At 37.9% G+C, this 25,461-nt stretch overlaps 1 protein-coding gene across 1 annotated transcript; it reads right to left on the bottom strand.

The window, feature by feature from the left end:
• Window positions 1-883: 883 nt before the first annotated feature.
• LOC141901396 (ran-binding protein 9-like) lies at window positions 884-25,233 on the bottom strand. Its single transcript, XM_074788604.1, has 11 exons — window positions 25,032-25,233; window positions 21,090-21,201; window positions 17,017-17,069; window positions 11,741-11,937; window positions 10,281-10,382; window positions 9,343-9,425; window positions 8,511-8,623; window positions 6,900-7,427; window positions 6,286-6,437; window positions 5,613-5,724; window positions 884-4,935 (listed from the first exon to the last, which is right to left on the bottom strand). The coding sequence occupies exons 1-11, from the start codon at window positions 25,219-25,221 to the stop codon at window positions 4,805-4,807; spliced, it is 1,773 nt and encodes a 590-aa protein (XP_074644705.1). The 5' UTR covers window positions 25,222-25,233; the 3' UTR covers window positions 884-4,804.
• Between the last annotated feature and the right edge of the window lie 228 nt (window positions 25,234-25,461).

Below are 25,461 nucleotides of genomic sequence, written 5' to 3'. Positions count from 1 at the left end.
AACTACACCTGTGTTCAGTGGACTATCAATTGGTAACATGTCTCTTCTTACTGCTGTATAAAAAGTTTCATAAAAAGATATACATGAAAAGTCAAATTGATAAATGAAAAATAAGAACTAACCGTCATGATAGTACCATTTGTCACCAGCATGAACATTTGTTTTTGAATTGACAATAAACTTGAAATTATTTTTTCATATCATGTTGTTATGCAAAATCAAGTATCAGAATCATTAATTCTGTGTATTTCCAAAAGTATGTAATTTTAGTATTTCTGATATATGAGTATCTTTAACAGGCCCTACATGTCTCATGAACTAGTGTAAAGTTCTCTTGTATAAGATTATATTTGCCTATATATTCAGTCTCTCTTTTTTCGATGAAGAAATAGATTACCGATGTTCTCAAAGTTTTTTGACTTCTAAAAGAAACTGTTTCTGATGTCTGGTCATTCATGGGCGAACTTATTGGGAATCCAGTGTAGCCAACCACCTTTGTTTTCTGCACCTATGACAAGCTGTTAATCAGGTCCATCTGCAGCCTGGAACCACCCCTTCATCGTGAAAGTGTGGTGATATTAATTAAACACTGTACTTTTGAAGTCCGTTCATCAATTAATTTTCAATTCAAAATAATGAGGCGATGTCCTGAACACGGATGAAACGTGGGCAGTCAAAGTTGGAAGAATGCTGACAAGAATTGAATACCTGAGGCTGCATTAGACTGAAGTTGGCGACTTGCGTTGGTACACACAGGTCTGAATAAAACGTTGCCTTGAACCTGTCTGAAAACCCTTCTTCCAAAGAGACGCGAAATTAACTAAAAACTTCATCCGTTTTCGTACAATGTTTTTATTCAGAATTATAATAATGAAATGTCGATAATAATTATATTCTATGTATTCTTATATGAATCGGTGAAATACAGTTCACGTTATTTGATGTTTGTATCGTTTGTTGTTTGAGAAATGATCACGCACTCGATAATGATTCATCGTAGTAGAACGAACAGTAAAAACAAACTTCACATTACACATGTATCATCAATACTCAGTTGGAACCTCGTTATAACACACTATTTCGATAGAACACTGGGGCCAGTTTTATAGACTGGTATTTACTTTAAACCCGGGGGCTAACTCAATTCAATTTCAATTGAGTTAGCCCCCGGGTTAAAGTTAATACCAGTCTATAAAATCGGGACCTGCTCTTTTATTATACCATGATAAATTTGGACCTCCTAAGATGACCTTGCTCCGCGATGGGCATCAATTCTTCAGCATGGCGATCTTAGAATACCCCTAAACATTACTAAGCAATGCTTATGCAGGTATCAACCAGCTGCAGTCACTACTTGACCATTGTAGCTTAAAGTCATTGTAATGCTAACGTGATAGAAGGGCAGGTTAATGCAGGGTGGACTAGTCCTCCCCTCAAAATTCAAATGTGCCATCCAAATGGTCTGGAAAAACATTTTTTGCTAAGACAATTTTTGAAAAGAAGAAAAATAATCCAAATGGGCCGTGATCAAGGCCAGAAAAGTCAATTTTTGTCCTACATTTTCTGTTGGAGGTTTTTGCGCTTGAAGCCCTCGCATTGCCAAATATGCCCTTATCGAATTAAGTGCTCATTCAAATTTCAGTTCCACCCCATTCTAAGAATCCTAGATACGCCCTTGAAATGACTGGCTGTTGTATAAGTATTCCCATACTTTCTCGATTAATATGTTGCAGGTGAATATTCTGAAGGCAAAATGGTGATAAAGTATCGAATATCCAAGAGACGTGCGTGGTTGATACCTGCATTACTATTTCATAAACAGCTGAACTAGAACGAGGAGTTTTCACGCTCCGGTTTTTCATACATAATATCATTGTGGAAGTTTTGAAAAATGAAAAATAGGGAAATACACACACGAACCGCGGTATCTCTCTTGATAACTTAACGAAGCCCGTACTAATACATGTATCGGTAACAATATATTCAGTCTACATTTACAATATAACTACGACCTGTAGTAGCGTACAATGATCATAATAGGAATCGCATCGGTGTACCTACAATTTGAAAGCCATCGGTCAAAATCCCTTATGCTGTACATACGGTAGAGATGAAATGAGCAAGATTAGACTCAACCTACAGATTTGCCTTCGTCATTACGGGTGGGACCTCTTTATATAGAACTTTGTGTACGTAATAATCATACATGCTCGTGTCAGCAAATATAATTAGCTGGAGGTAAGTTTTATAGACTAGCTTCCCGTTTAGCAATGAAGAGTTCATCTCAATCGATTTCATTTCTTCATTACTTCCTTGAAGTGAAACTGGGAATTAACTCAATTCATAAACACTTGAGTTAACCACTGAGCAAAACAGGGATAGAACAGGCTGCCAACCTCACAAAAAGTGCTATCAGTAACAAATTGAACTTTTTTCAGTAACATCTCATCGAAATATGTAAGAAAAGGTTCAATCAATCAGTAATCAACACTTATACCCTCAGTAACATCTTTCATATCTCTGTACTCATCGAACAAATCAAATCAGTATTTCTCGTTATAAAAGAGTAACAAATACTGAAAATCAGTAACGGTTGGCAGCTCTGATAGAGCCATCCTCCCCGGCAGGGATTCGAACCTGACGGCATAGAGACTCGCCACGGTATGAAACGCTGCCACACTAGACATAGTGCCCAGATTAGATGATGTCATTATAAGCCAATCCAATCCTTTTTTATCCGGTTTTCCATTTATAGCGCCCTTATATAGGTGCCGCAACTTTTCGCACGGCTGACCTGCGCATATACCTGCGTGCCCGGTTAAGTGTGGCGGGTTTTGTGCCGTGTCTTGAGTCAAGCGATGTCATCAGGTTCGAATCCCTGCCGAGGAGGATGACCACTGGGAGCCAGATTTATATACTGGTTTCGACGTACTAAATCAAATGTCAACTCAATTAGCACCAGACCAGTTTAAAATAGTTATATCTGCAATGGGCTTTGAAATTACTGTGCAAGAGGCCACAGAGGTAAACCCTTCAACAACAGGATTCTTATCACACCTCTCAACCAACTCATGCTGCCAAAGCTGGGAATAACCGATTTTCGATCTGTTGCGCGCCATCGATGACGATTTTCGCATATCGTTACTGGCATAAACCCGACCGTCACCTCTCTGGAAGTTAAACTAGTCTATAAAACCGACTCCCGGGAAGCTAATTACAATAATGACTGAGGTACCACGCGGCATTACGACCAACAATATCACTTATCCACCTAGTTACGGTGTTCTTGTCTAAATCACACAATAAAATATAAGTTACAATTCCATCAGGAACTTTGCATCTGTACAACAACCTCTTAAATAATAAACATTAATAAAGATTTATTCAAACTTTAAATTTATACATCATCATTTTCATCATCATCGCCATTACTATTACTTCAGTCAATATGGCTGCCATGGCAGCGCTTGGTAGCGCGCACAACAATTAACTATACACACACATATATACTTGTATAACCCCCTAACTCATTTTCTTGTAGACATCATCGTTACAAACCTATACATATACATAGCGAAACGGGATTAATATCTGGTTCTGCGAAAAGTTCAACTACGAATTCCGAGTCGCGGGAAAAATCGCTCAATTCCGCATGGCGGAATAAAACTAATGTCCGGTAATGTTTTGTCCTCATACACGCTACTATCAACTATCGAGGCTTCTTCGTACGCTTCAAATCATTTGTATCTGTCAAATCAATCACTTGAAATAAATGTCACACAAGGTTCGCTGGTATGTACAATATTACAAACTTCTAGCTTCATCAGAATTTTTCATCCGTGAGATGCAGACATCCTCCGACGTGGCGAGGATTTGAACTCGATGATATAGCGAGCGAGGCCCAGAACAGTATCACGTTCTTTATTCACCATACGGAAATTTCACGAAACACTGAATCTAAATAATTGAACAGCGATTAAGGCAGTATATTGTTGATTTCGAAAGTTATTCCTGAAGATAATCTTTCGATGATCCTAATCATGCTTATTGTGCCGTGATAGCTATGAAAGGAAAGATTTGTTTCTGCCTGCAGTTCTGGTTGCGTCCAATCCATACAAGTTCGTGCAGCCAGAGCCATCTGAGAATGAAGTTGATGCATACTCCATTGCTTTTATTCTCAACAGTGAAAAAGAAGCGGAATGGTATCAACAGTATGTCCCTCGTCATATTGAGTTGAGAGTACAGGGGCCAATTGCTCAATAGATGGTATTAGTTAACCAGTATAGACATACATGAATAGTGACAATTAAAATTTCATAGTTACTACAATATTTATCCGCCCGTTATCTTTAACCAACTGTTGTTGAGCAACCGACCCGCGCTTGGTATCATCACACATTACATAAATGGACCAAATCAAACTAGTTGTTGAAATATTTGCCATTCCGTAAGATTTATTGATATGCAATTTCTGATTAACGATATCATCAACGTCGCAATCAACTAGCCATGCACATTAGAATATTCCGCTAAGCGGCCTATCATACCGTGGTCGTTACGCCCTATGCCATATCAGTTCAAATCCTCGCCGAGGGAAGGCGAATAGATAATGAGTGATGGTCGCGAAATGAGCAGATTTGAGCAGAAGTTTACCGAACGTTCAATGAATTCGAAATCGCGCAAACACGCACACATGTCACGCAAACGCACACTGTCAATCCGAGGGTGTGTTGTTGTATAATACCAACCAGCAGTTCTAATTAACAAAGGTTTTTAAAAACTTTTTTCTTATTTCACCCGTTCGTTATTGTAGATAATCGTGTATGCTGGCGAAGGCACTGGAACCGATGCCCGATTTCGACATTAAGTGCATACATTCGGCGGCCTGTCCGATCGCCAGTTCGAGAGGAGGCTGCTTAGGCAATCCATGAGACTCTGCAAATGACGGGGAGAAGAACATTTCATAATCGTTCCAAGGAAAGTGAAATACAGTGAAACCCACTCAATCTGTATCGAGATAATCCAGAAATTTGATCTTATCTGGATTTCATTTAAATTCTATTATAGAAATATGTCTTATCTAGATTTATTACTCCTTGGTTTGATCAAATGATCTGGATAGTGCAGACTATTTTACTCGACAAATTTTGCTAATGTCAAGCATCTTGATGGAATGGGGTACCAGCAACACTACAACGCAAAGCGAGGATTCAGCGATGTTCCATCGGGCACTGGGTTATCGTGATTCAATTTCCTTCTACATTTCAATAAAATTCAACCGGTAATCAACCTTTCTCATTAGCAAATCAATTTTCTGTGAAATCTGTACCATACACTGAATGCGAAAGTGAATCTTATATCTACGGTATGCGATGACTCATTTGATATTTTCAGATTTGGAAGCCTAACTATCAAGTTCAAATTTCATTGAAAATGAATTGAATTTTCACAACACATATGACCTAGTTTTTTGTGGCGCCATCTGGTGAGTGCCGGTATCCCATTGTGCTCACAGCCAAGAATTTATGACAAAATCGATTGACATAGACCATGTAAGGTATAACGACAGTTACCGATACTAGAACAATTAATTGAGATCGAACATTACTTACCTAAAATGGCACTGTTTAAAGCTGCACAGATAGGCTCTCGTCTTACTGGACATAGCTGATTACCAACTGGACTATTCCATGGATCTGAATAAGCTAACAAACTAAATGCATCCTAGAACAAAAGACACGATATCATTTACGTACAAGTAAATATCATTGCGGGTAGTTTGGAAGAGGAGAAATGATGAAACCAGAATCTTGTAGTACATGAAGCAGAATCTTGAACTGATTGCTGAATGAATTTTGCAGGTACAGGCTTTATGCTACACGTATTCGGTCATTCTAAAATTTGAGGACGTCTTTGAGGAGTATTCAAAGAGAAAAATCAAAATTTGAAGAGGTTTCAATGGCAATATCAAGACGTATACCACTATTCATTTATGTATTCATGTATTAAAGTCTTTTGCCAATTAAGCCAGGAACCATTGTCGCAGACCAAAATCAGGTGTACATTGAAATTTTGAAAAGAAGATTTTCGTGGATTCTTAGAATATATTCTCAAAATAAGAGATCCTTGAAAATTAATTTTCAGTATAGAGCTGCTTTCAAGGAGTATGTGGTATGAAACCTGCAGTCTAAAGCTTGGTCCCCCTCCAATGTCTCAATAACATGAGAAGTGTGGACAATAATGGGGTGAGGGAGGGGAATACCTTCGTCGATGAAATAAACGAACCTGCAATGCTTTTTTATTTGACTCATTTTTTCCATATTCCCTGCGTAGTTGAACACTCATGGCTTGTAATTCTCGTCCGTATTGTAGCATTTTTTCGATCGCCGCTTGATTTCCGCCGCACAATTGCCTCTTTTGCGAACTGGAGTCAACTTCTACATATACATCATTAAATCATAGTTAATACCATTACCAGCAAATCACAACCAAATTTCCACGAGCTTTATACAGTAAATTCCATTGATCTGGATCATTTCAGACTGATGCAATTAATCCAGTTTAAACAAAATATTTTACGAAGTTATGTATTAGTGAACCACAAATTATGTTTGGATCACATTGAAGTATGGATTAATCTGATCCGTGGATTAAGGTGGTCGATAATACAGGGTCTCTACAGATCAGTCATTCCTGGAGATACGGTAAGGAGATTTCAAGGAGAAAATTTCAAATTGCAAGGAAGTGTCTGCATCATTTTCATATGCCCAATTACCGTAGACTCCCCTGTAGGAACCCTGCTACGTAGTCAAACCAGCTTGATAATAATTCACACGAGTACACACCATCACGTTGATAGGCCTATAATCAGTCGAAAATATAATCCGTAACGAACTTACCCATGTCGCATTCGACGTGACTGGTACCGTTAATGACGCCGTTCGTTGCGTTACCGTTACTGATAACGCGGCTTTCCTCCGTGGAGTGATCCTCCATTTCGATATCGTTGAGATCAACTACGCGACTATCCGCACCCGAATCGCCGTTCATCGCCGAATTCGCCGCGTTCATGTGTTGTTCGGATATCGTCGATAAATCGTTTGATTGTTGTTGTTGTTGTTGCTGTGCTTTGTTGTTACTACTACTACTAGTCTGTATAATCCGATTCGGACTGTGAGCTGGACGATTGCTATGGATATTCGAATGAACGGGACTAGTGCTGCCACTGCCGCTGCCGTGGCGAGATCTCGGACTGCGAAACGCGGCGCCGCGAACCTCGCTGTCCGTGCCGTTTACCATTTCGATAAACTGTCTACATTTAAGCATGAACAATAAATTCGCATTGCGTTCGAGAAGTCCAGGGTATAACTGTTGAGTCGTTTCGATTGCCTCGCCCATACGACCGGCTAAAACTAGCTTTTGGATTCCTGTAATTATACACAATTAAGATAAAATTCATTACACGTGATTCAGTTTTTCAAAATTTCAAAACAATCAATGTTTGTGAGCCTTAACCCTTTCAGTGCGGTGTACAAATAAGTGATGGACTTTGCTAGTACATCGCACCGCAGTTTGTTCATGTTATTTGGTAATTCATTTGTATCACTATTGAAGATGGCAGCACAAACATAGTGAAATATGTAGTAGTGGCTAATGATACACCGCAACGTGGTGTAGATGCATTATGACAGAATGACCATTATTCAATGCACCGGGGGAATTTTTCTAACATTTTCAAATTATTGCCAGCACTTAAAGGTATAAATTAGTCAGCACTGAAAGGTTTTAAGAATTGACTATTAAAATAGATAACCCACCATTTTCAATGGCATAAAATATAACTAACACAACATAATCAATGCTTTAAGAATGAATCTTTAGATAAGGTTGCAAGGGAAGCAGTGCTAGCCACACTATTTTATCAATGTTTTGAACATACTTTACGTAAGTTATTTTGTGAAAAAATTAATAGCAAGGTGAACATGACGAGTATTTCATTACTCTGGTAATGCACGTACAGTAAGATGAATTTTATTCAAAATATCGTCTTAGATGTTTCCAATATTTTCGCTTTGGGTAACGTACTCATCAGATGACGAATGTCTAATTTACAAAAGTCTGTAGATTTTTTATAGGGCCCTGTAGGTCACATATGGATTTTGTGAATAGTGTACCGATGTATGTCTGTGTACGTATACCATTCATTTAAAGTGACAAAAGAGTGAAAGTCCAAGGAATGAAGATCAACAGTATTATAGTAGCCTTTAGTTTATCGATTCATGAATTAGGGCTACGTGCAATTATAGTCGCAGTTGTTTATCTACTATAATCCATGCATGCCGAGTCAAACCTCGATTAGGCCTATCTCCCGCCGCCCCAGTTTTCTAATTTGCAAAATTCTGTTCATTCATCCACTTCTTCAATGATCCACTGTAAAGCCATTCGACGCACGAGTAGCCGATAATTGAGAGTTGACTGTACTGGTTTTAAAACGTAGTTCAAGAGCTTACTTTGTCTGTTTTTGATGGATGCGAGTTCTTCCTGAAAAGCCTGACCGGTGTTGCGCGCGAATGACTCGGCCGTAGCGCAATAACCATGATGTACCAGATACGTTGACACTATTCTGTAATAATCATGAAAATCATACGTACATATATAATATCTAGCATTTCTCAAAATGGGGACATCCACATCGCTTCACTGTAGCATATGGGTACCGGCAGATACCAGGGGCCAGTTGCTCAAAGGTTGTTTAAAGATGACCGGCGTATGAATACCATAGTTACAATGAACTTTTAATTCTTAACTGCTAACCAACTTTTGAGCAACTGGCTTAAGATGATTTTCAATTTTGAACTGGATTTTTAGGCTCCTGAATTCAAATTTTATAAACCTATAAACCTATAAATATAAGACGAGTTTTCACTCAGCGTATGGTAATATAGATTTACGTCCTATGTACAAACTGCATACACATTGGTTTATGTATATTGAACTCAGTTAAACCCTGGTTCAACCAGGTTGATGAAACAAAGATGGCCCTGACTACTTTCGTTTAATTTTATCTATACATTAAGGACTTCATCATCAGTGATAACTTGAACAAACACCGATGATTTTTTGATTCGGACGCTTCAGTATCTTTTCAAACAGCTTTTATGATGATTTTTCAGTTTGGAAGCCTAAAGATCCAGTTCTTAGTGTACAAATGTATCGAGAATCCACTAATTACGACTGTGTAACACCAACAGTAAGTCAGGCCATCTGGTGATGTACCGGTACCCCCCCCCCAAGTTCCACTAGAAATTGTTCTCGAGGTGAAACAAAATAATCAGAACGTACTTTTGTAAGGCTGTTTGCCATTCTCCTTTGATATCGTTTACAGGGAATCTATCAATAGTTGTTCTAGTTTTCTGTTTCCATTCCTACAAATCGTTAAAAAAACCCAACAGTAAATTTAGGGTAATGTTTGAAATCATTAAAGCCCACCGCACACGGCACCGAAAAAACGTTTTTTCCTTATGAAAAAATGTTTTCGATGTTTTTTGTTATGCCGTGTGCGGGGAAGTCATACCAAACACAAAACGCCGAACAGAAAATCAAGCACTGCTTGATTTGCGAAAAATGTTTTGTGTAGTTAAAAATGTTTTTCATCCCGTGTGCGGTGGATGTTTTGAGTTTTGCAAAACATCCACAGCTGAATAATCAATCAGCGAGCAATATCACATGGCATTACAAGAACTGATATGAATAACTGAGTTTATTGTTGTCTCCATGGATTCCATGGATTTTTGTCATAGGGTTTCAACAGTCATTAACACTTAGATCCTAGCTGGCTAGTTACTAGGTTACTATAGAAGTGAGCAGGTTGCAGATTTGGGGTTGCGGATACATGTCTTACACTCTTCAAATATAAAAGTTGCCCTTTTCGCAAAGATAGAGATGCAAATTTGACACCAATCTTCTCAGGAATTGAATCAATTTGATGAATTTCTTCAAAAATATAATCTAACACCGTGGCTGTGGGTTGGACCCTACTGTGGCCTTTGACGCAGCTGCTTTTTCCGATGCCTTCTCTTTTAACTTTTAGGCCCCCACCTCCCGATTTCTTTGATCTGCATAATTCTAGTGGGTCTGCATCGCAAAATGACGTAATTCTATACAGTACATTGGTTCGAAATACATTGGTTCGAATTTTCAGCTGGGAACCTATGGGGGTCCAGTGTAAGAATTAGGGAGCTCGAAGGTTTTAACAAAGAGTGCGCTGATAATGTACGTACATGCATATAATCTTCAATATCAAACACGAATGGATGCTGTCCAAAATTCGCCTCCACAACTTCTCCCGGTGTTTGTAAGCCAACAGTTGGGTAGAGATTTGACTGAAATACAAAAACGAGATCGAGAAATGATAATCATATATGTACAATGTTCTCAATTCATTCATCTCATTCAAACGCATATGAGAGTTGATGGAGATGAAATTTTAGTGCCGATAACTGAGTACATTGAGTTCATATATTTTTCTTCTGTCTCGGTATAAGACACAGCGAGTGCAATGATAATGTTTATAATCTATCGTAGGCCTAATAATAATAAGGTTACTGATATAAAATCCCACACTTAATGATAAAAAAAAAGTCTTGATATGTTTCCTTGAGCTAGTATTTATTCGACTTTTCGACTATCTTGATGTTCATCTTCTGTTACTAGTGTTACTATAAAAATTATTTTTCATGCTGTATAAGCTTATTGCTTAATTAATCTCTCTGTTCTTATATTATATATACAATCTGGAACAAAAGAGATACTAATTAAGCAATGAGTTGTGGGAATACAAAAGTAGGTAAGAAGGTAATATGCAGCATGAAAACAGTTACTAACGTAACAGGTTTAAAGTAGAGCAAACTAGGGAAGTACATATAGCCCTACGATTCAATGAACATAAAGCCCAACTCAGGTCGACTTACGACCTGACTAGATCGTCGAAAGAACAGCGACAGTACACACACCTGACCACTGATTGGCAATTGGTTTGTCCCACGCTCCTAAGAGCACTCGGGTCGACGACAACGCCATCATCGTCGAGTCTAGCGCCATCTATGATGTGACCAAACAAACGCTAAAAGTCGTGTGACTCACAGCCGATTGGCTAAGACATTAAGATCAGTTCTAGGAAATGATCATTGTTGTAAGATCAGTCGTAGAAAACTCGTTCTATCCCTACGATTCGCCCACCATCAGTCTGCGGTCAATCCGTCGCGGTCGTAAGTAAACTCGTGTCTCGAAAAGGTTCCCGATTAAACAATTGCAGACTTGACTACTTACGATCCGATCGAATCTTAGTCGACCTGACTTACGCTTAAGTGTGGGCTTTTATATCATCATCCAGCGTGGACGAAGTGTTTCACCAGTGGTTAAGATAACTGATATCTATCACAATCATCAATATTTTCTATCAATTTCAAAAGTGCCAAGATGAAGGTATAGGACCTCTTGCCTAATTCTTACTACTTCCAGCCATCGATCACTGGGGAATAAGCAACATCTCAGCTGCTACTCAGAGCTCGACCCCCAGTCGCACATAAGCCGCGATCACACGAGCATTTTTGGCCCGTGCCAAATGCATCTGTACCTGTTCTGTCCGACCAGGCCAGAGCCAAATTTCAGCAATCGGACCAAAACATTAAACACATGAACGGGACTTCATCTTAGCGAAATATTTCTACTAGCGACTTACACTGATGGGAAGATCTGAGAATGCTACTCCTAAATTGACGCCGTTCTTCGTGTAGAAACAAGTATTATCAATCATATTCACACAGCATCCTATAACGTCGCCCGTAGTGAACGTAGGGCCGTACGGATGTCCCGTGCCCGATGAACAAAACGAGTGACCGTCATCGCCGTGGTAACCGTATGAATGTTTATCCCAGCCTACAACAATCGAAAGAAAAATCGACATTAATTACATGGATAACATTGTGAATAAAATTGAAATCGGTGATTTCTATTGGATCACACTGAAGTATGGATTACCCTGATCCAGATTATTACACTGAAGTATGGATTAATCTGATCCAGATTATTACACTGAAGTATGGATTAATCTGATCCAGATTATTACACTGAAGTATGGATTAATCTGATCCAGATTATTACACTGAAGTATGGATTAATCTGATCCAGATTAACGGGGTCAGTCGATAATACAGGGTCCAACCCGTTTGGCATTAAAAAAAGAATCATGACACAAGTATTGCGGAAGACCGCTGAATTTAGAAAGAAAGTGCAGAGCGTCTTTTACCCTTTAAGCGTTTAAGAGAGCCTGCCTGCAATCAAATACGACAATCTCCTATTCCCCCCCATGTAACAGTGAAATCAAGTGATATATGGCTTTGGAGATCAGAGCACCGGTTAACAATACGCAGATGTTAAATTAAAGTTGGAGCACTATCATTACTCGGAGGTATCTCGACATCTATACAGTTAGTAATTAGTTTTCCGTTCATAATCTTTCCAATGATTAGTCCAGCCTTGAACGAATTAACTGACTGGTGCTTCCAGGGGGCGAATCCTGGATTTTCTCAAAGCTCTACTGGTCATTCCCAAATTTGCAAAATTTTATTCTTATTTTTTATGCATTCTGAATGTTTTTTAGACACTTAGGCTTGATGATCATCTCATACGTAAAATGTACCAAGTACTTTGACACGTAGCGTTGAAAAACTGAAAACAAATAATACAAAGGAAATCTTCTTAAGGGGGTCCTGTAGCCTCAGAAGCACCCTGTAGATCTGTGCCTTCATAACTTCAGGGGCCAGTTGCACAGTCATGACTTAAGTCCAAAAGTGGTCTTAAGACTGGTCTTAAGTTGTTAGATTGGCTTTAGAACTAAGTTGGTCTTAGACTGGTCTCAAGTCTAAGCCACGAGTATGCAACTGGCCCCAGTAGGCAGATATAGTTCCAATACGGTTGACGATTCTATTCGTAAAATAATTCATTCGATTTGACTTCTTCTTCTTTTACAATTCATAAGGATGACCTCTGTTAATAAAACTGCATCTCGCATATACATAACATAAAGAGATCGTCGTTGGCTGAATGTACATAAAAGGTTCGATATCAGCTTGAACATCGAACATCACGTATATCGTGGAACAGGTCACTTCCAAACTTCATCTCATTTGGGCATGACTTTTCATCGGTTTTCTTCGAAATAAACAAATTGCTAATCAAACATCAATTTCCGCATTATTCGAGGGCTTCAAAAAAATCCGACGATAATTCGGCCATAAATTGCTATTTAATCGAAGATTATTATGAATACACACACACACACCGTGGATAAGGGAACCCTAGGGAACGCCGCGGCATACATTGTTAGCGGCGAGAGGTATTATGATTTGCCTATGGGGAATGTACGTACGAGCGGTAGTTCGAACCAGCAATAATATACCATCATACACAGCAACTACAGATCGTACCGCAAAAAAAAACAACCAGTCAATTTCGAACGATCAGATCGCTACGAATGATTATTTCATTAGTTACGAAATATGGAAAATATTTCTGATAATTCAGGGGCCAGTAGCTTAAAAGTTGGTTTCCTACAGCAAAAAAACAACCAGTCAAATTCGAACGATCACTACGAATGATTATTTAATTAGTAACGAAATATGGAAAATATTTCCAATAATTCAGGGGCCTGTTGCTTAAAAGTTGGTTAAAGATAACCATTGGATAATACCATAGTAATAATTAACTTTTAATTGTCATTATGTCAACTATCCAATGGTTAACTCTAAAACCAACCTTTTGAGGAACTGGGCCCAGATATGTAAGGAAATTTTTTTATTGTCCAGAACTTCTTCAAAGTCACCTTCTAGATGGGTGTTGCAATGATGATTATTCATTTTCTCTTAAGACAGCAATCAAATGAAAATATAACCCAGAATTTACATCAATAAGTGAGGGTCCTGTCACAGAGCCCACGAACTGTAACACGGGCTGTAACCAAGCCAAGTGGTGACCGTACTTGAAAAAAGAAACAATTGATAAGATACACGAGATGGATGAAATTAGACATGTTTCTGCTAAGACATCAATAATGACGTACATAGGCATCTTATGGAGTTGAATATCGAGAGAGTAGTAATAAATAGTAATATCACAAGGAATTAGCCTCAGAGTTTTAATATTGCGCCAGAATGAATTTTCTTGTTAGAGAATTAATAGAGGAGGAGGATTTAATCGTATTTGGTTCACGTGATTTTGCCAGATTATTCGTACTTCAGCTAAGAATGATTGGTGATACCCGGAAAATGTTTGTGCTGCCACAATTCGAAAATAAATTCAGTCAATTCAGTCAATAAGCATTACTAAAATATCTGATTTCAACATGTAAGCCCCATTCCTGATAGATGTGGTGGGTTTGTATGGGATACACGAAATAAACAAGAGATTCGACTCATAGCCACGAGGAGCCCGGTGTCAAATCCAGATCCCTTTTTTCTTACTGCATTCAAGCACATAGGAGGAATGTTTCATCATGTAAAATAACCAAAATGGCGAAGGTTTCGGGAGTCTCGTATGACAGTCGAACTTGCTTATAGTCGTTGGAGCTGTGACACTGTGACAATCATCGTGTTAACGATGACTAATCCAAATGATGACTTACACTTAGTAAATTGAATTGGAAATAACGGATAACGATTGGAAAATTGACGATTGATGACCGATGCTGTTGAAAACGGTCGATGACGAAGAGCCCGTCAATTTCCTCAATCTTTCCACGAGAGCCCTCGGTTAAACGCTTCAATCAGCCGACAAGGAAAAGTTCAAAAAAGGTGACGATGGCATCTCCTCTGTAAGCAGCATCCGTACTATCATTGGCTAATGTGTTCTCATTATTTGGTCCATACATGGAACGGACCGATTCATAATTGACCAAAATTATGCTCTGCATTCACCAAAATTTTCAGCTGCTATCACTGGTTCAGCTGGACACAACAGTGTGACGGACCAAAAATGGTCAGTTCTAAAATCGTAGAATGGACCAGGATTGGCCTTTACGGTCAGTCTAAATTGGTCTCTTCTAAAATGGAACAGACTAAATTCAGGTAGCAAGCGGAAGGGGGGGTCGGGTGGGGGGATGGCAACAAGCGGACGGGAGTCAGCGCCCACACCCTAAAATTTGTCAAATTCCCCGAGTTTTCCTTGATTTTTTCAGATTCCCTGAGTTTCCCAGGCCAGCGTGAACACCGTACTTCGATTTAAAAAAACAAAAAAAATTCTGTTTACTCGACCGACCGCCGATCACACAACTATATTTGTACTTCGATTTCCGATTTCAAAATCAAACCCCCTGTTTCGCTCCTGGCAGGTGTGGTGGGTCAGTAAGGGACAATCAATCAAAAAATCAAACGAAATTTACCAGCCAAATAAATAACAGGGAAAATCCCTACTTTAAGATCAAAGAGTGGTCAAGACAACTGATCCATAAAATCCTCCGATGAGCACTTTAGATGAGTACTCATTGGTGACCGAGAAAATAGTTTTTCATCCGTGGCAATATTGATCGCACTGTAGAGGTATAGTGCAAGTTACGCGGCTAATTCGTTTCCAATCAATCAGTTCAAAAATATAACATCAGTCTGAAGCTTCTCGAGCGAGTACGAATAACAACCACGAGTTTCAGTAAACAATCCCCGGTTCAACAATGATACCATCTATATCGGTGTCGTCGTGTGAGAACTCTTTCTCAAGGTTGTTCGCTGGTTGAAATTTTCTCTCGGAAAGCGGGGAACTTTTTCCCCCACTGAACCAACAGGCGGATTATGATAAAAATCCATATGCTTTTTTTACACCTATATGAAAGCTCTCATGTTTTTAAACCCGTAGTTAACACTGAACGCCTTGTTAACTAGGGATCCAGACGATAGCCCAATCGGTGAAATTGTTGAAAATCTGACCGTTTCAATAATCAATGTAACTCATTGTAATCATGGGACTTGTCATGAGCTAGAGTTTTGTGGTTACATTATTCCTAGCTACCAATATATATATATGGAAATCCCATATTATTCGCTATTCAACACCCCCTGGTGAAAAAACATCGCTGGAGACTGATGCGACTGAGATGGCCACCAATTGCGTTAAAGTTGAATGATCGAAAAATGCATCTGATATGTAAGATCCCTTCTCAATTACTTATACCCACCACAAATATCAATGAAATCTAGCAATCCATTAGTACGCTACAGGTCGTGCGAATTCAGGCAAAAAAACGCCATTTTGAGGCACATAAAAAGGTCACAGGATGGGCTCATGTCTCGAGTCTGATTGATCCAATTTTTCTTTACGACGATGGCCCTAGAGAGAAATACACATGAGAAACCATCAAAACCACTGATCAAAGCGCCGTTAAAGTCTCCGTCGAAATCTTCGAAAATATGCAAAAAGTGCTTATTTTGGAGTAAAGAAAACAATGGTCACAAGTAGCCATCTTCATTCTGATCGGGCCAATATCTCGAGTAGATAAACAAATTATCAAGACAATCAATCCATTCAGGCGAAAAATGACCTTTTTAGGCATAACAAGTCACAGCATGGCTCACGTCTTGAGTCTGATTGACCCAATTTTTCTTAGGATAATGACCCTAGGGAAATACGCATAAAAGACAACTGATCAAAGCCTCTTCAAAATTTCCATTGAAAACTTCAAAGTTGTGCAAAAAGCGCTGATTTTGGAGACGAAAACAATGGTCACCAGTTAGCAATCTTGATTCTGATAAGGCCAGTTTGGTCTAGACAATCAATCCATTCATTTATCTAATGAATCTATCTCTTAATAAATGCCAAAATGATATCCGCTTAAACTTAACACTTGCATATCATTCGATGTTGACCATATTACACTACTAATTCACCCTCCGAGCGATCCACAAATTGACTGTGAACGTTAATCGCGCCATCGATAAATCAATGAATGATTCACAAAAAACGAAATCGTACCTGGTAATCTATTCATATTAACACCCTGAGCTGAAAGTCCAATACCCATATACCTGAAAATAGATAGAGACACGTTACAAATTATTAGATACATACAAACTTTATCCAAAACATACAGCATAAAGAGAATTCCACAATAACGAAGAAAAATAAAGCTGAAAATTATGTGCGTCTACACCGAACTGCGGTGTATAAATCGGTGCTTGACTATTGGCCAGAACACCGCACTGCGATGTTTTGATGTAATTTTTAAGCTCTATATTTCTAATGAAAAAGTTGGCAGCACCTGTCAAACAAAGTTAGATATAAGAAAGTAATGATACACCGCACTGAGGTGATGCATTATAAGCCTGTTATTTGACACACTGGGCTGGAATTTTTCAAAAATGTTCCAATTATCCTTCGCACTTTAGGGTATCAATTAGTCAGCACCGGAAGGGTTAAGCTAATAGTTGATGTTACACGCTGATTACAACATTGTTTCAAAATAAAGTTACTTCATACTGAGGATCATCGATATCTTATAATAATAATGGTAATGATAATATCAATAACATGATAAGTCTATATTTCATACAAATAGTCGACTAGAAGGAAAAAATCCATATTCACATGGAGAAAAACGTATTTAGAAACTTCTAAATAGCCTAATGGATTTAATGTAGTACAGCTGACATACACATAAAAGGTCCCAACCAAAAACGCAAGATTTTGATTTAACAATGAATCACGCTTTTCCGTAGTATTTCAATAATTCGTAAGTAGGCCTAATATTTTTAAACTATTGCAATAACTCAGCACGATACTTTTATGTAATAATGACACAGTTACGTTGAAAAAATAGACCTATTAACACCTTTTTAAAGCTATACACACAACGACTTTCAGCCACGTTGTCTGATAGGCAAACCTCTGTATTAAATCCCCCCTGGTAAAATTCCTTCCAAATTCAGTTTTCCATCAAACTAGAGTATAAAACTTAGATTAAAACTATATAGGCCTAATACTTTTCAAAACATGATTAAAGAACACATACATACATACATACATATTTTATTGTTAGTTTTAAACTATATTTCTTAGAAATTTTCAAAACTATGATAATGTCATTTTAATGTGTGTAGCTGGCTAAAACGGACTACCCATGGTGAATATTGTGACCAACACCGTGGAGATTTCAAAATTTTTGAAATCGTTCGAAGTTTTTCAACACAAGAATATCGAAACATTTTGTTGCAAAATCAAATTTAAGGGGATTTTTTTATCAGGTAGGGGGAGAGGAGGGTTTATTACGCGTCAGCGCCTGACGCACCTATGAATCTGCAGTCCGAAACCACCCCTCCAGACATTCACCAAGTTGTGGACATATCACAGTTTGAAGATAAATCCCAAATGTTTAGCATTTCTAAGCTTAACCCTTTCAGTGCTGGCTAATTAATACCCTATAGTGCTGAAGATAAATTCTGAAAAATTCCACCCTCGTGTGTTGAATAACGGGAATAGCACCATAGTGCGTCTACACCCTGGCGCGGTATATCGTTAGTTAGTAATATTTCACTATGTTTGACAGGTGCTGCCATCTTTCAAGAGAGATAATTAGTAATTACTAATTAAATCAATACACCGCAATGCAGTGTACTAGCAAAATCCATCACTGATTCGTACACCGCACTACGGTGTAGAAGTGCCGTGTAGACGTACTGAAAGGGTTAAAGAAGTGATGAACACTGCCGAGTGGATGGGTGGAGACAGCATATATACTGATACTTGCATGAGTAATGGACAGTTTAAAGCAGTAAAATTGACGGATACATTCACTATAAGCAAAAATTCATAAAGACTAGTCTTTATGAATTTTTGCAACTAGTCATAGGGGTTTAAACAAAAAGGCACAGCTATTTTTCTCCTAGGTTTCCATACATAGCAAGATTCATAATACCCGGTAAACACATTAAAATATGTGATCTACGCAGGCTTTGAGTTCCATAAAAATGTTTACGCTTCAAACAGAGTTGAGTTTTAATCGTTACGCGTTGCAAAAACCCTCATAATCCGCATAAAGCCCTACACATACGATGCAGGGAAACAAGAAAACAGGAAATAGAAACATGTTTCTGAGCATTTCCCTGCGTTTTGAGTTTACGAGAGAACCGTGAGAAGGAACATGGTTTCGGGGAAACAATGTTTCACAATTACAAATTCAGTAACACAATATACTTGAGTCAACAAACAGAAATAACAGAAAGTAACTAGTAAAAGCTAAGGGAGATATACATTCAAATAAAATGCTACAGAACAATACTAACGAGAGCAATTATTCGGTAGACAAATGCAATTTCTTAATCAGGTTTTTTCTTTTTTTACATAATAATACAAGATCATTAGGAGATTGAGTAATACGATCGATGAGGACTTTTTCTAACTTACGATCATTTGGAGCCAGCAAAATTGTCTATCATAAGGGACAGATAACGAATCACAAATTTATTTACAATCCAACCATTTCCATGGAGGAAAAAGAGTATTTAGATAATGCATAATATAATCACGCCATCTGGTGCTATCCAACACTGAAGTCGGGTTGTCAAACTTTTATTTTCAAAATTATGATCATTTGATACCAGCGAAAATTCTCTTTCATATGACAGATAAGATAAGATAAGATAATTTATTACTCTCCAACCATTTCCATGGTACGTGGAGGAAAAAAAGATTTTGTTTACAAATATTTACATATCGAGAGAAAAATAAACAAGAAAATTAACTTTAATAAATTATTTGACGCCTGCGAAAAAATGTAGAATTTCTGGGAGAAGCTAATGTGGAATTGCAAATTTGAAATCAAAGTTTTAAGAAATTTGGGGAATTATGAGATTTGGCGATTGGGTAGATGATACAGTCTTCAACTGGTCTAATTTAAAAAAAATTGTCAACTTGTGACCGACTTCGATTCACTTTTGCCTCTAAGCTGGTCTGCAACTTCATTACCTCCATGGTTGAAGAAACAGTTCTTTGGATGTTTGCTTCATCATGACGTTGAGCATATCGTGTAGCCAGCCGGCCCGGTCCTGGGGCCCGGTTTGGCTGTCACTCGATATCCTAGACTTGAGTCTGGGTTGAAGTAGACATTGTCATTTAAAGAACTTATTCATGTTATTCTGTATGAATTAACCGTGTGTCTTGTATTTTGTATTTTCTTATTTTAAGATTTGTAAGTTTTTTAAATTTTATCCCGGAATTTCAATGTAATAATGATCAATAATGTATTGAATTGAATTGTCACCTTATACACATGCCATCAATGGACGCGGAGCCGTATATGACAGCTATGCTATTATAAATTGCTAATCTCATGAAACTTGCATACCCCTTATATCGAACATATTTTCTAAAACATTTGAATATTGAAATTATATGTTAACACGTTTTTATATAGACCGCTTGTAGCCGCCGATGAAATTCACGCCGGCCCTACTCAGATCGTAGATAGCTTCGTCATTCCACTAGCATCCCCATGTCAGGGTCTGACTTTTATATCAGACTTCCAAATCGTGTATACATCCGCCATTTAACCGAATAATCCGATTTACTTATCATTTCTATTTATGCCTGCCGCTCCTGATATAATCATACATCCTTTACTATTACAATACGTCTTCTCATGATATTCAATGCAATATAACATTTCGACGTTCAAATAGACGTCATTATATAATCAAAGGGAGCCATTCTACATCTTTATCAATAATATTTTGCCAAATAGCTAGTATGTGTACACATAAACCTGTGACGTTTTGCACATCCATTTACGGTTGTCGTTTGTAAAATGACGCTGAATGGTTAACATTGTTTAGGTTTCATAATGGTAACGTTTTATAAGGCGTCAAAAAATATTTTTAAAAACATAACAAGAGTATTTACAATATATACAAATACAGTGTACTATTTACAATTGACAGCCTAAGTGATGATCATGCCACCTGGTGGTATCCGGAACAAATAAAAAAGTTGGGTCACTGAACTTTTGCAGCACGAAACCGGGCCACGGATCTCGTATTTGTAGGATAACTTACCCGTCTCTTCCTTTACTGATAATCTTCACTTCGAAGTAATAAACACCGCACGAAGCGGGTATCGGATAAGTAGCTCGTACGCTGGCTGCGTCTTTGTGAGTTTTACCCATTCCTGCGAACGAACAAAAACAATAATTGTACGTACTGATAAAAACAACAACGGCAACAATCTCGAGTCGCGTTATCGCTGTACACGGACAAAAACAACGCAGGCGATTCGAACTCAAGGTGATCGTTTCTCTTTTGAGGGTCACATCCCATCTAGGCAACCGTTTGTCTATTTATCATTAGGTGTGTGCTTCGAAGCAGGTCAGGGTCTCCGTAAAATATATTTTCTTGTGGAAGAGAGAGAATAAAATCTACCCCCCACATGAAGTTCTTAAAAGATTAAAATCGAAATTAATGTATAAAATCAATTTAAAAAAAAACAACAGTTTTTCGAAAGAATTCAATTTCTAATCTTCTAAATTCGCATCGGGTTTTGAATTTCATTATCTATTGCCCCTGAGTGTGGCTATTCATTCAAAACTTATCAAATGAAATCAACCAATCAAATAAATAACAGGGTCAGGCCCTACTTCAAGATCAATAAATAACCTACGGAAGAGAGATGGTGATCCAACACCTACTGTTGTAGGTATGCTAGACTTCAAAGAATTTTGAACGCTACATTTCGAATCATGTTATATATATATATAGGGCCTATATATATATGCTTATATATATTCACGATGATCTTTTCCTAATATTTTTGTACTCCGAAGAAGAACGTTTTACTGTAGCCTCTAGTGTAATTTCGTTGATGCATCATTTTTCTTATCAGATATACGGAGTAGGGGGAAGAATACTTTGTTAAACCATGGACGTATAGGCCTAATCTAGTTTATACGTCCATGGTTAAACTAAGGGTTTTAATTTCAGGGTTTCCAGTGGTAAGGCCAGGATAAAAAGAAGTACTAAGAAGGACTTTTTCGGCAATTTTAGCCCCAAAAGGAGGCACTTTTGGACTCGGAAAGAAGTACTTTCCAGTAAAACGAGGGCTCATAAGGAAGCATTTTTGCAATGCCTTGACCGGAATACTCATCATGTAGACCAATCATACATGTCAGGGTAATTCCATAACACTTTCCTGCATATTAAATCTTACTGACAATTGAATTACCAGGTCCGAGTAAGAAATTACTTCAACAGTCAAATTTGCGACAAAATTGCGCAGAAAAAGTACATAAAAAATCAAATTTGGAAGGACTTTTTTATCAAGAGGAAGGTCTTAGAGTAAAAAAAAAGGACAAAGATGAAGTTTGTCCAAACTTTTTCCAAGAGAAGGACAAAGAAGGACTTGGAAGGACCGCTGGAAACCCTGTAATTTACAGTGATACAAGTATTATGGTAGAATGGCCAAATTTACACTCACAGCACAGAAAGCAAAATAGGTTTTCATGAATCGTTAATTTGACGTATGTGGTTTTGTGAGATCAAGGCAAAATTTCCTATGAAAACGTGAATTTGAAAATCATCACGAATCTCTTATATTTTCCAGTGAATCATCAATTTCATTGGTGACCCGAGCGACGAATGACAAATCGATTAGAATGTCATTCAGTCCAAATTGAATAGTTTATAGACCTTTTGTCTTAATAGACACCTACGCCTATTTGTCTGTCGTAATGAATTTGAGTGAGTGCCATAGTTGGGCTGATACACTTTAATGCATCACGTTCTTTCATTACGAACTAACATTTTTTAAATGAAAATAACGCACGGGGAATTATGAATATCCAAAATGGCTGTGAAATTGTGAATTTATTATTCATTTTCTTGCCTAATAACACACCCTCAAATTTGTCTGCCCTGAAAGCAGGGGGTCAGTGATAGATGGCTATCAGGTATCTAAAAGTCCTAGTACCTGCCCTTTATTTCCACTGACTTGTTTATGAACTTCTCTTCCTTTTGGAAAATCCGAGGGATCTTCCTACCATAAGCCTTTAAGGTAAAGGGCTAAAAATATCTAATGTTTTTAGTAGCCTATAATTTCAATATAATAATAATCTTATAATAATAATATATATGTTAGTATAATTCAATCAAAAAGTTCTTTATATGTATTCGAAAGAAACATAACTAGATGTTTAAAATTTGTAAACAATAAACAATATAAATCTACACGACTGACTACAATATGACCCGACGATGATCGAAGCACATGACCGGACAAAATGGAATAGCGTCATTTGACCCATTACGATTATTATAAACAGCCCGGGAATAAGTACAGGGACAATAAAAACCTGGCTCGATTCCAAGCAGGAATCGTGACGCAAAATCCCGGGAACAGGTTATATATTTACTCTTACACGGGAATCTGGGGCACTAGACCAAACGAAACGATGACATATTCCCCCAATAGAGATTCTGATACGCCATTCCATTACATAGCTAGTACTTCGTTTTATTGACAAACTATTTCGCGGAAACAGAAAAATACGTATATCGAACCGCCACGCGAATCATCTAACTAATGCATAATAATACGTTTGTATGTACGCCATGGTTTCTGCTTCCGCTGTTTCTGTGTATGTTTACATGCATCGTTACGGCACAAGCGAAAATCAATATTTCCTGGAACCATGAACTGGCAACACTCGGGAGAGCTCTGTACGGACGAACGAACGAAAGATTCAACGATCTAGTGACAACTGACAACAAAGCGAAGCAGTACTACTCGGCTGTCAATATACATCGTTATCTGAACACGACGTCAAACGAAACCGTATCTACGTACGAAGAGCAAAACTCGGAACAGCCTTCGAACGATCTTGATACGCTAAATACGCGGCTACTTACGTAGGCCTGATTCTTTTACGATTAAGCTTCTATTGGAAACGTAGAGATTCGTAGAGAAAAGGTTGACCAAATGACCGCGGATACTATGTGTTCTTTAACGATTCAGTTTCTATCAGGCTTGTTTCGAAAAGGTTGAGCCAAACCAAACCGGACGTATTACGATACATTTATATCAGTTTCCAGTTTTTCTCAAATAATGCTGGTATCTATTCCTCAGATTCGAACAGCTTAATCATTAATAGGCTTAAAACCACATAAAAATTGCTTCCTATTTCACCAGCATAAAGAATATAAAATCAAAATAGATTTTCCCCTCGTAGTACTTAGCACTGATTCAATTTCGTTTTTACGTGCAGGTTTACATAGCCTATAAGATTGGCAACAGATCTTAAGAATATGATAGCCTACATTGAGCCTGCTCATAGAATATTGAGCGTGCACTTGTTGTAATATCATAGTAGGCCTATGCTTTTATAGAATGAATATTATGGTACCATCTGCCTGGCTTCAAAATGATGTTTACCATAGTCCATAGATTTACATCGATTAGCGGGCAGGTTAACCCCAAATCAATTATTGACTTCAATGAATTACTAAACTAATTAGGCCTAGTTCAATTAGCCTAATTCTTCACTGGTCTTCCAAAGGATTAGATATAATCATTTTGAACACAGCCAACTGATTTAATATATTTTTTGCCAAGGTCAAGGGGTGACCTGCCGCAATAAGATCCTCAGTTATTCGAAATGATAGATCTAACGTTGTGATCAAAAGGGAATGACAGTAAAATGTATAAAAGATTCGAGCAAAATATCACACCCTAACCAGCATACAAACACACCCATACACCATCAGTCATCAGAAACATTGATCCATTTAAAATTGTGCAATACTAACAACACAACAGTGAAGCATTGAAAAATAGTTTTTGATAGTTAATAACATTTCTGATCAGAAGATCGAATGACACTCATTTAAACGTCTAAAATACTTGAACAAAATATGGTGATTTATTCGACGAGCATAATGAGTAATCAGCTGGTACGTCCGTATGTGAAGTCTGAAGAAAATCCAATAGATAAAACTGTGTTTGTTTACCTTTGTAATGGACGCGCAGATTGTTGTGTGAGAGTCCTATGTAGTTGAATTTGTCTTTTGGGCTCCATGATTTTGGAAGAGGAGTCTCGTCTTGGTTGACAGCCGGGTAGAGTAGTTTTAGTCGCGCGAATAAAGCCGCCTGAGCCGTATTATTCTGTCCCTCCATCGAGGAACCAGTTCTCGTAGCCATTTTCAATGATGATCTCTGGCTCATCCACTATCCAAAACGCTTGCAGTTACGCTGCTGTCAATTGGCCCGATAATGACCTATTTCACAACACCGACCAATCAGCGGTCGTGTCACAAATGGGTTGTTGTCGTCAGCTGTTGGCGGTATTGTCGTAAAATAAATAATATTCTTCTTTCAAACCAAATCAACTAAACTCATAATGTAACAATTTTTTGGTCAATTTATGATAAATAGACATGA

The sequence above is a fragment of the Tubulanus polymorphus genome, chromosome 3, assembly GCF_964204645.1.
Source record: "Tubulanus polymorphus chromosome 3, tnTubPoly1.2, whole genome shotgun sequence".
NCBI classification, from domain to species: Eukaryota; Metazoa; Nemertea; class Palaeonemertea; order Tubulaniformes; family Tubulanidae; genus Tubulanus; species Tubulanus polymorphus.
This window is presented reverse-complemented; position numbering and strand designations above follow the sequence as displayed.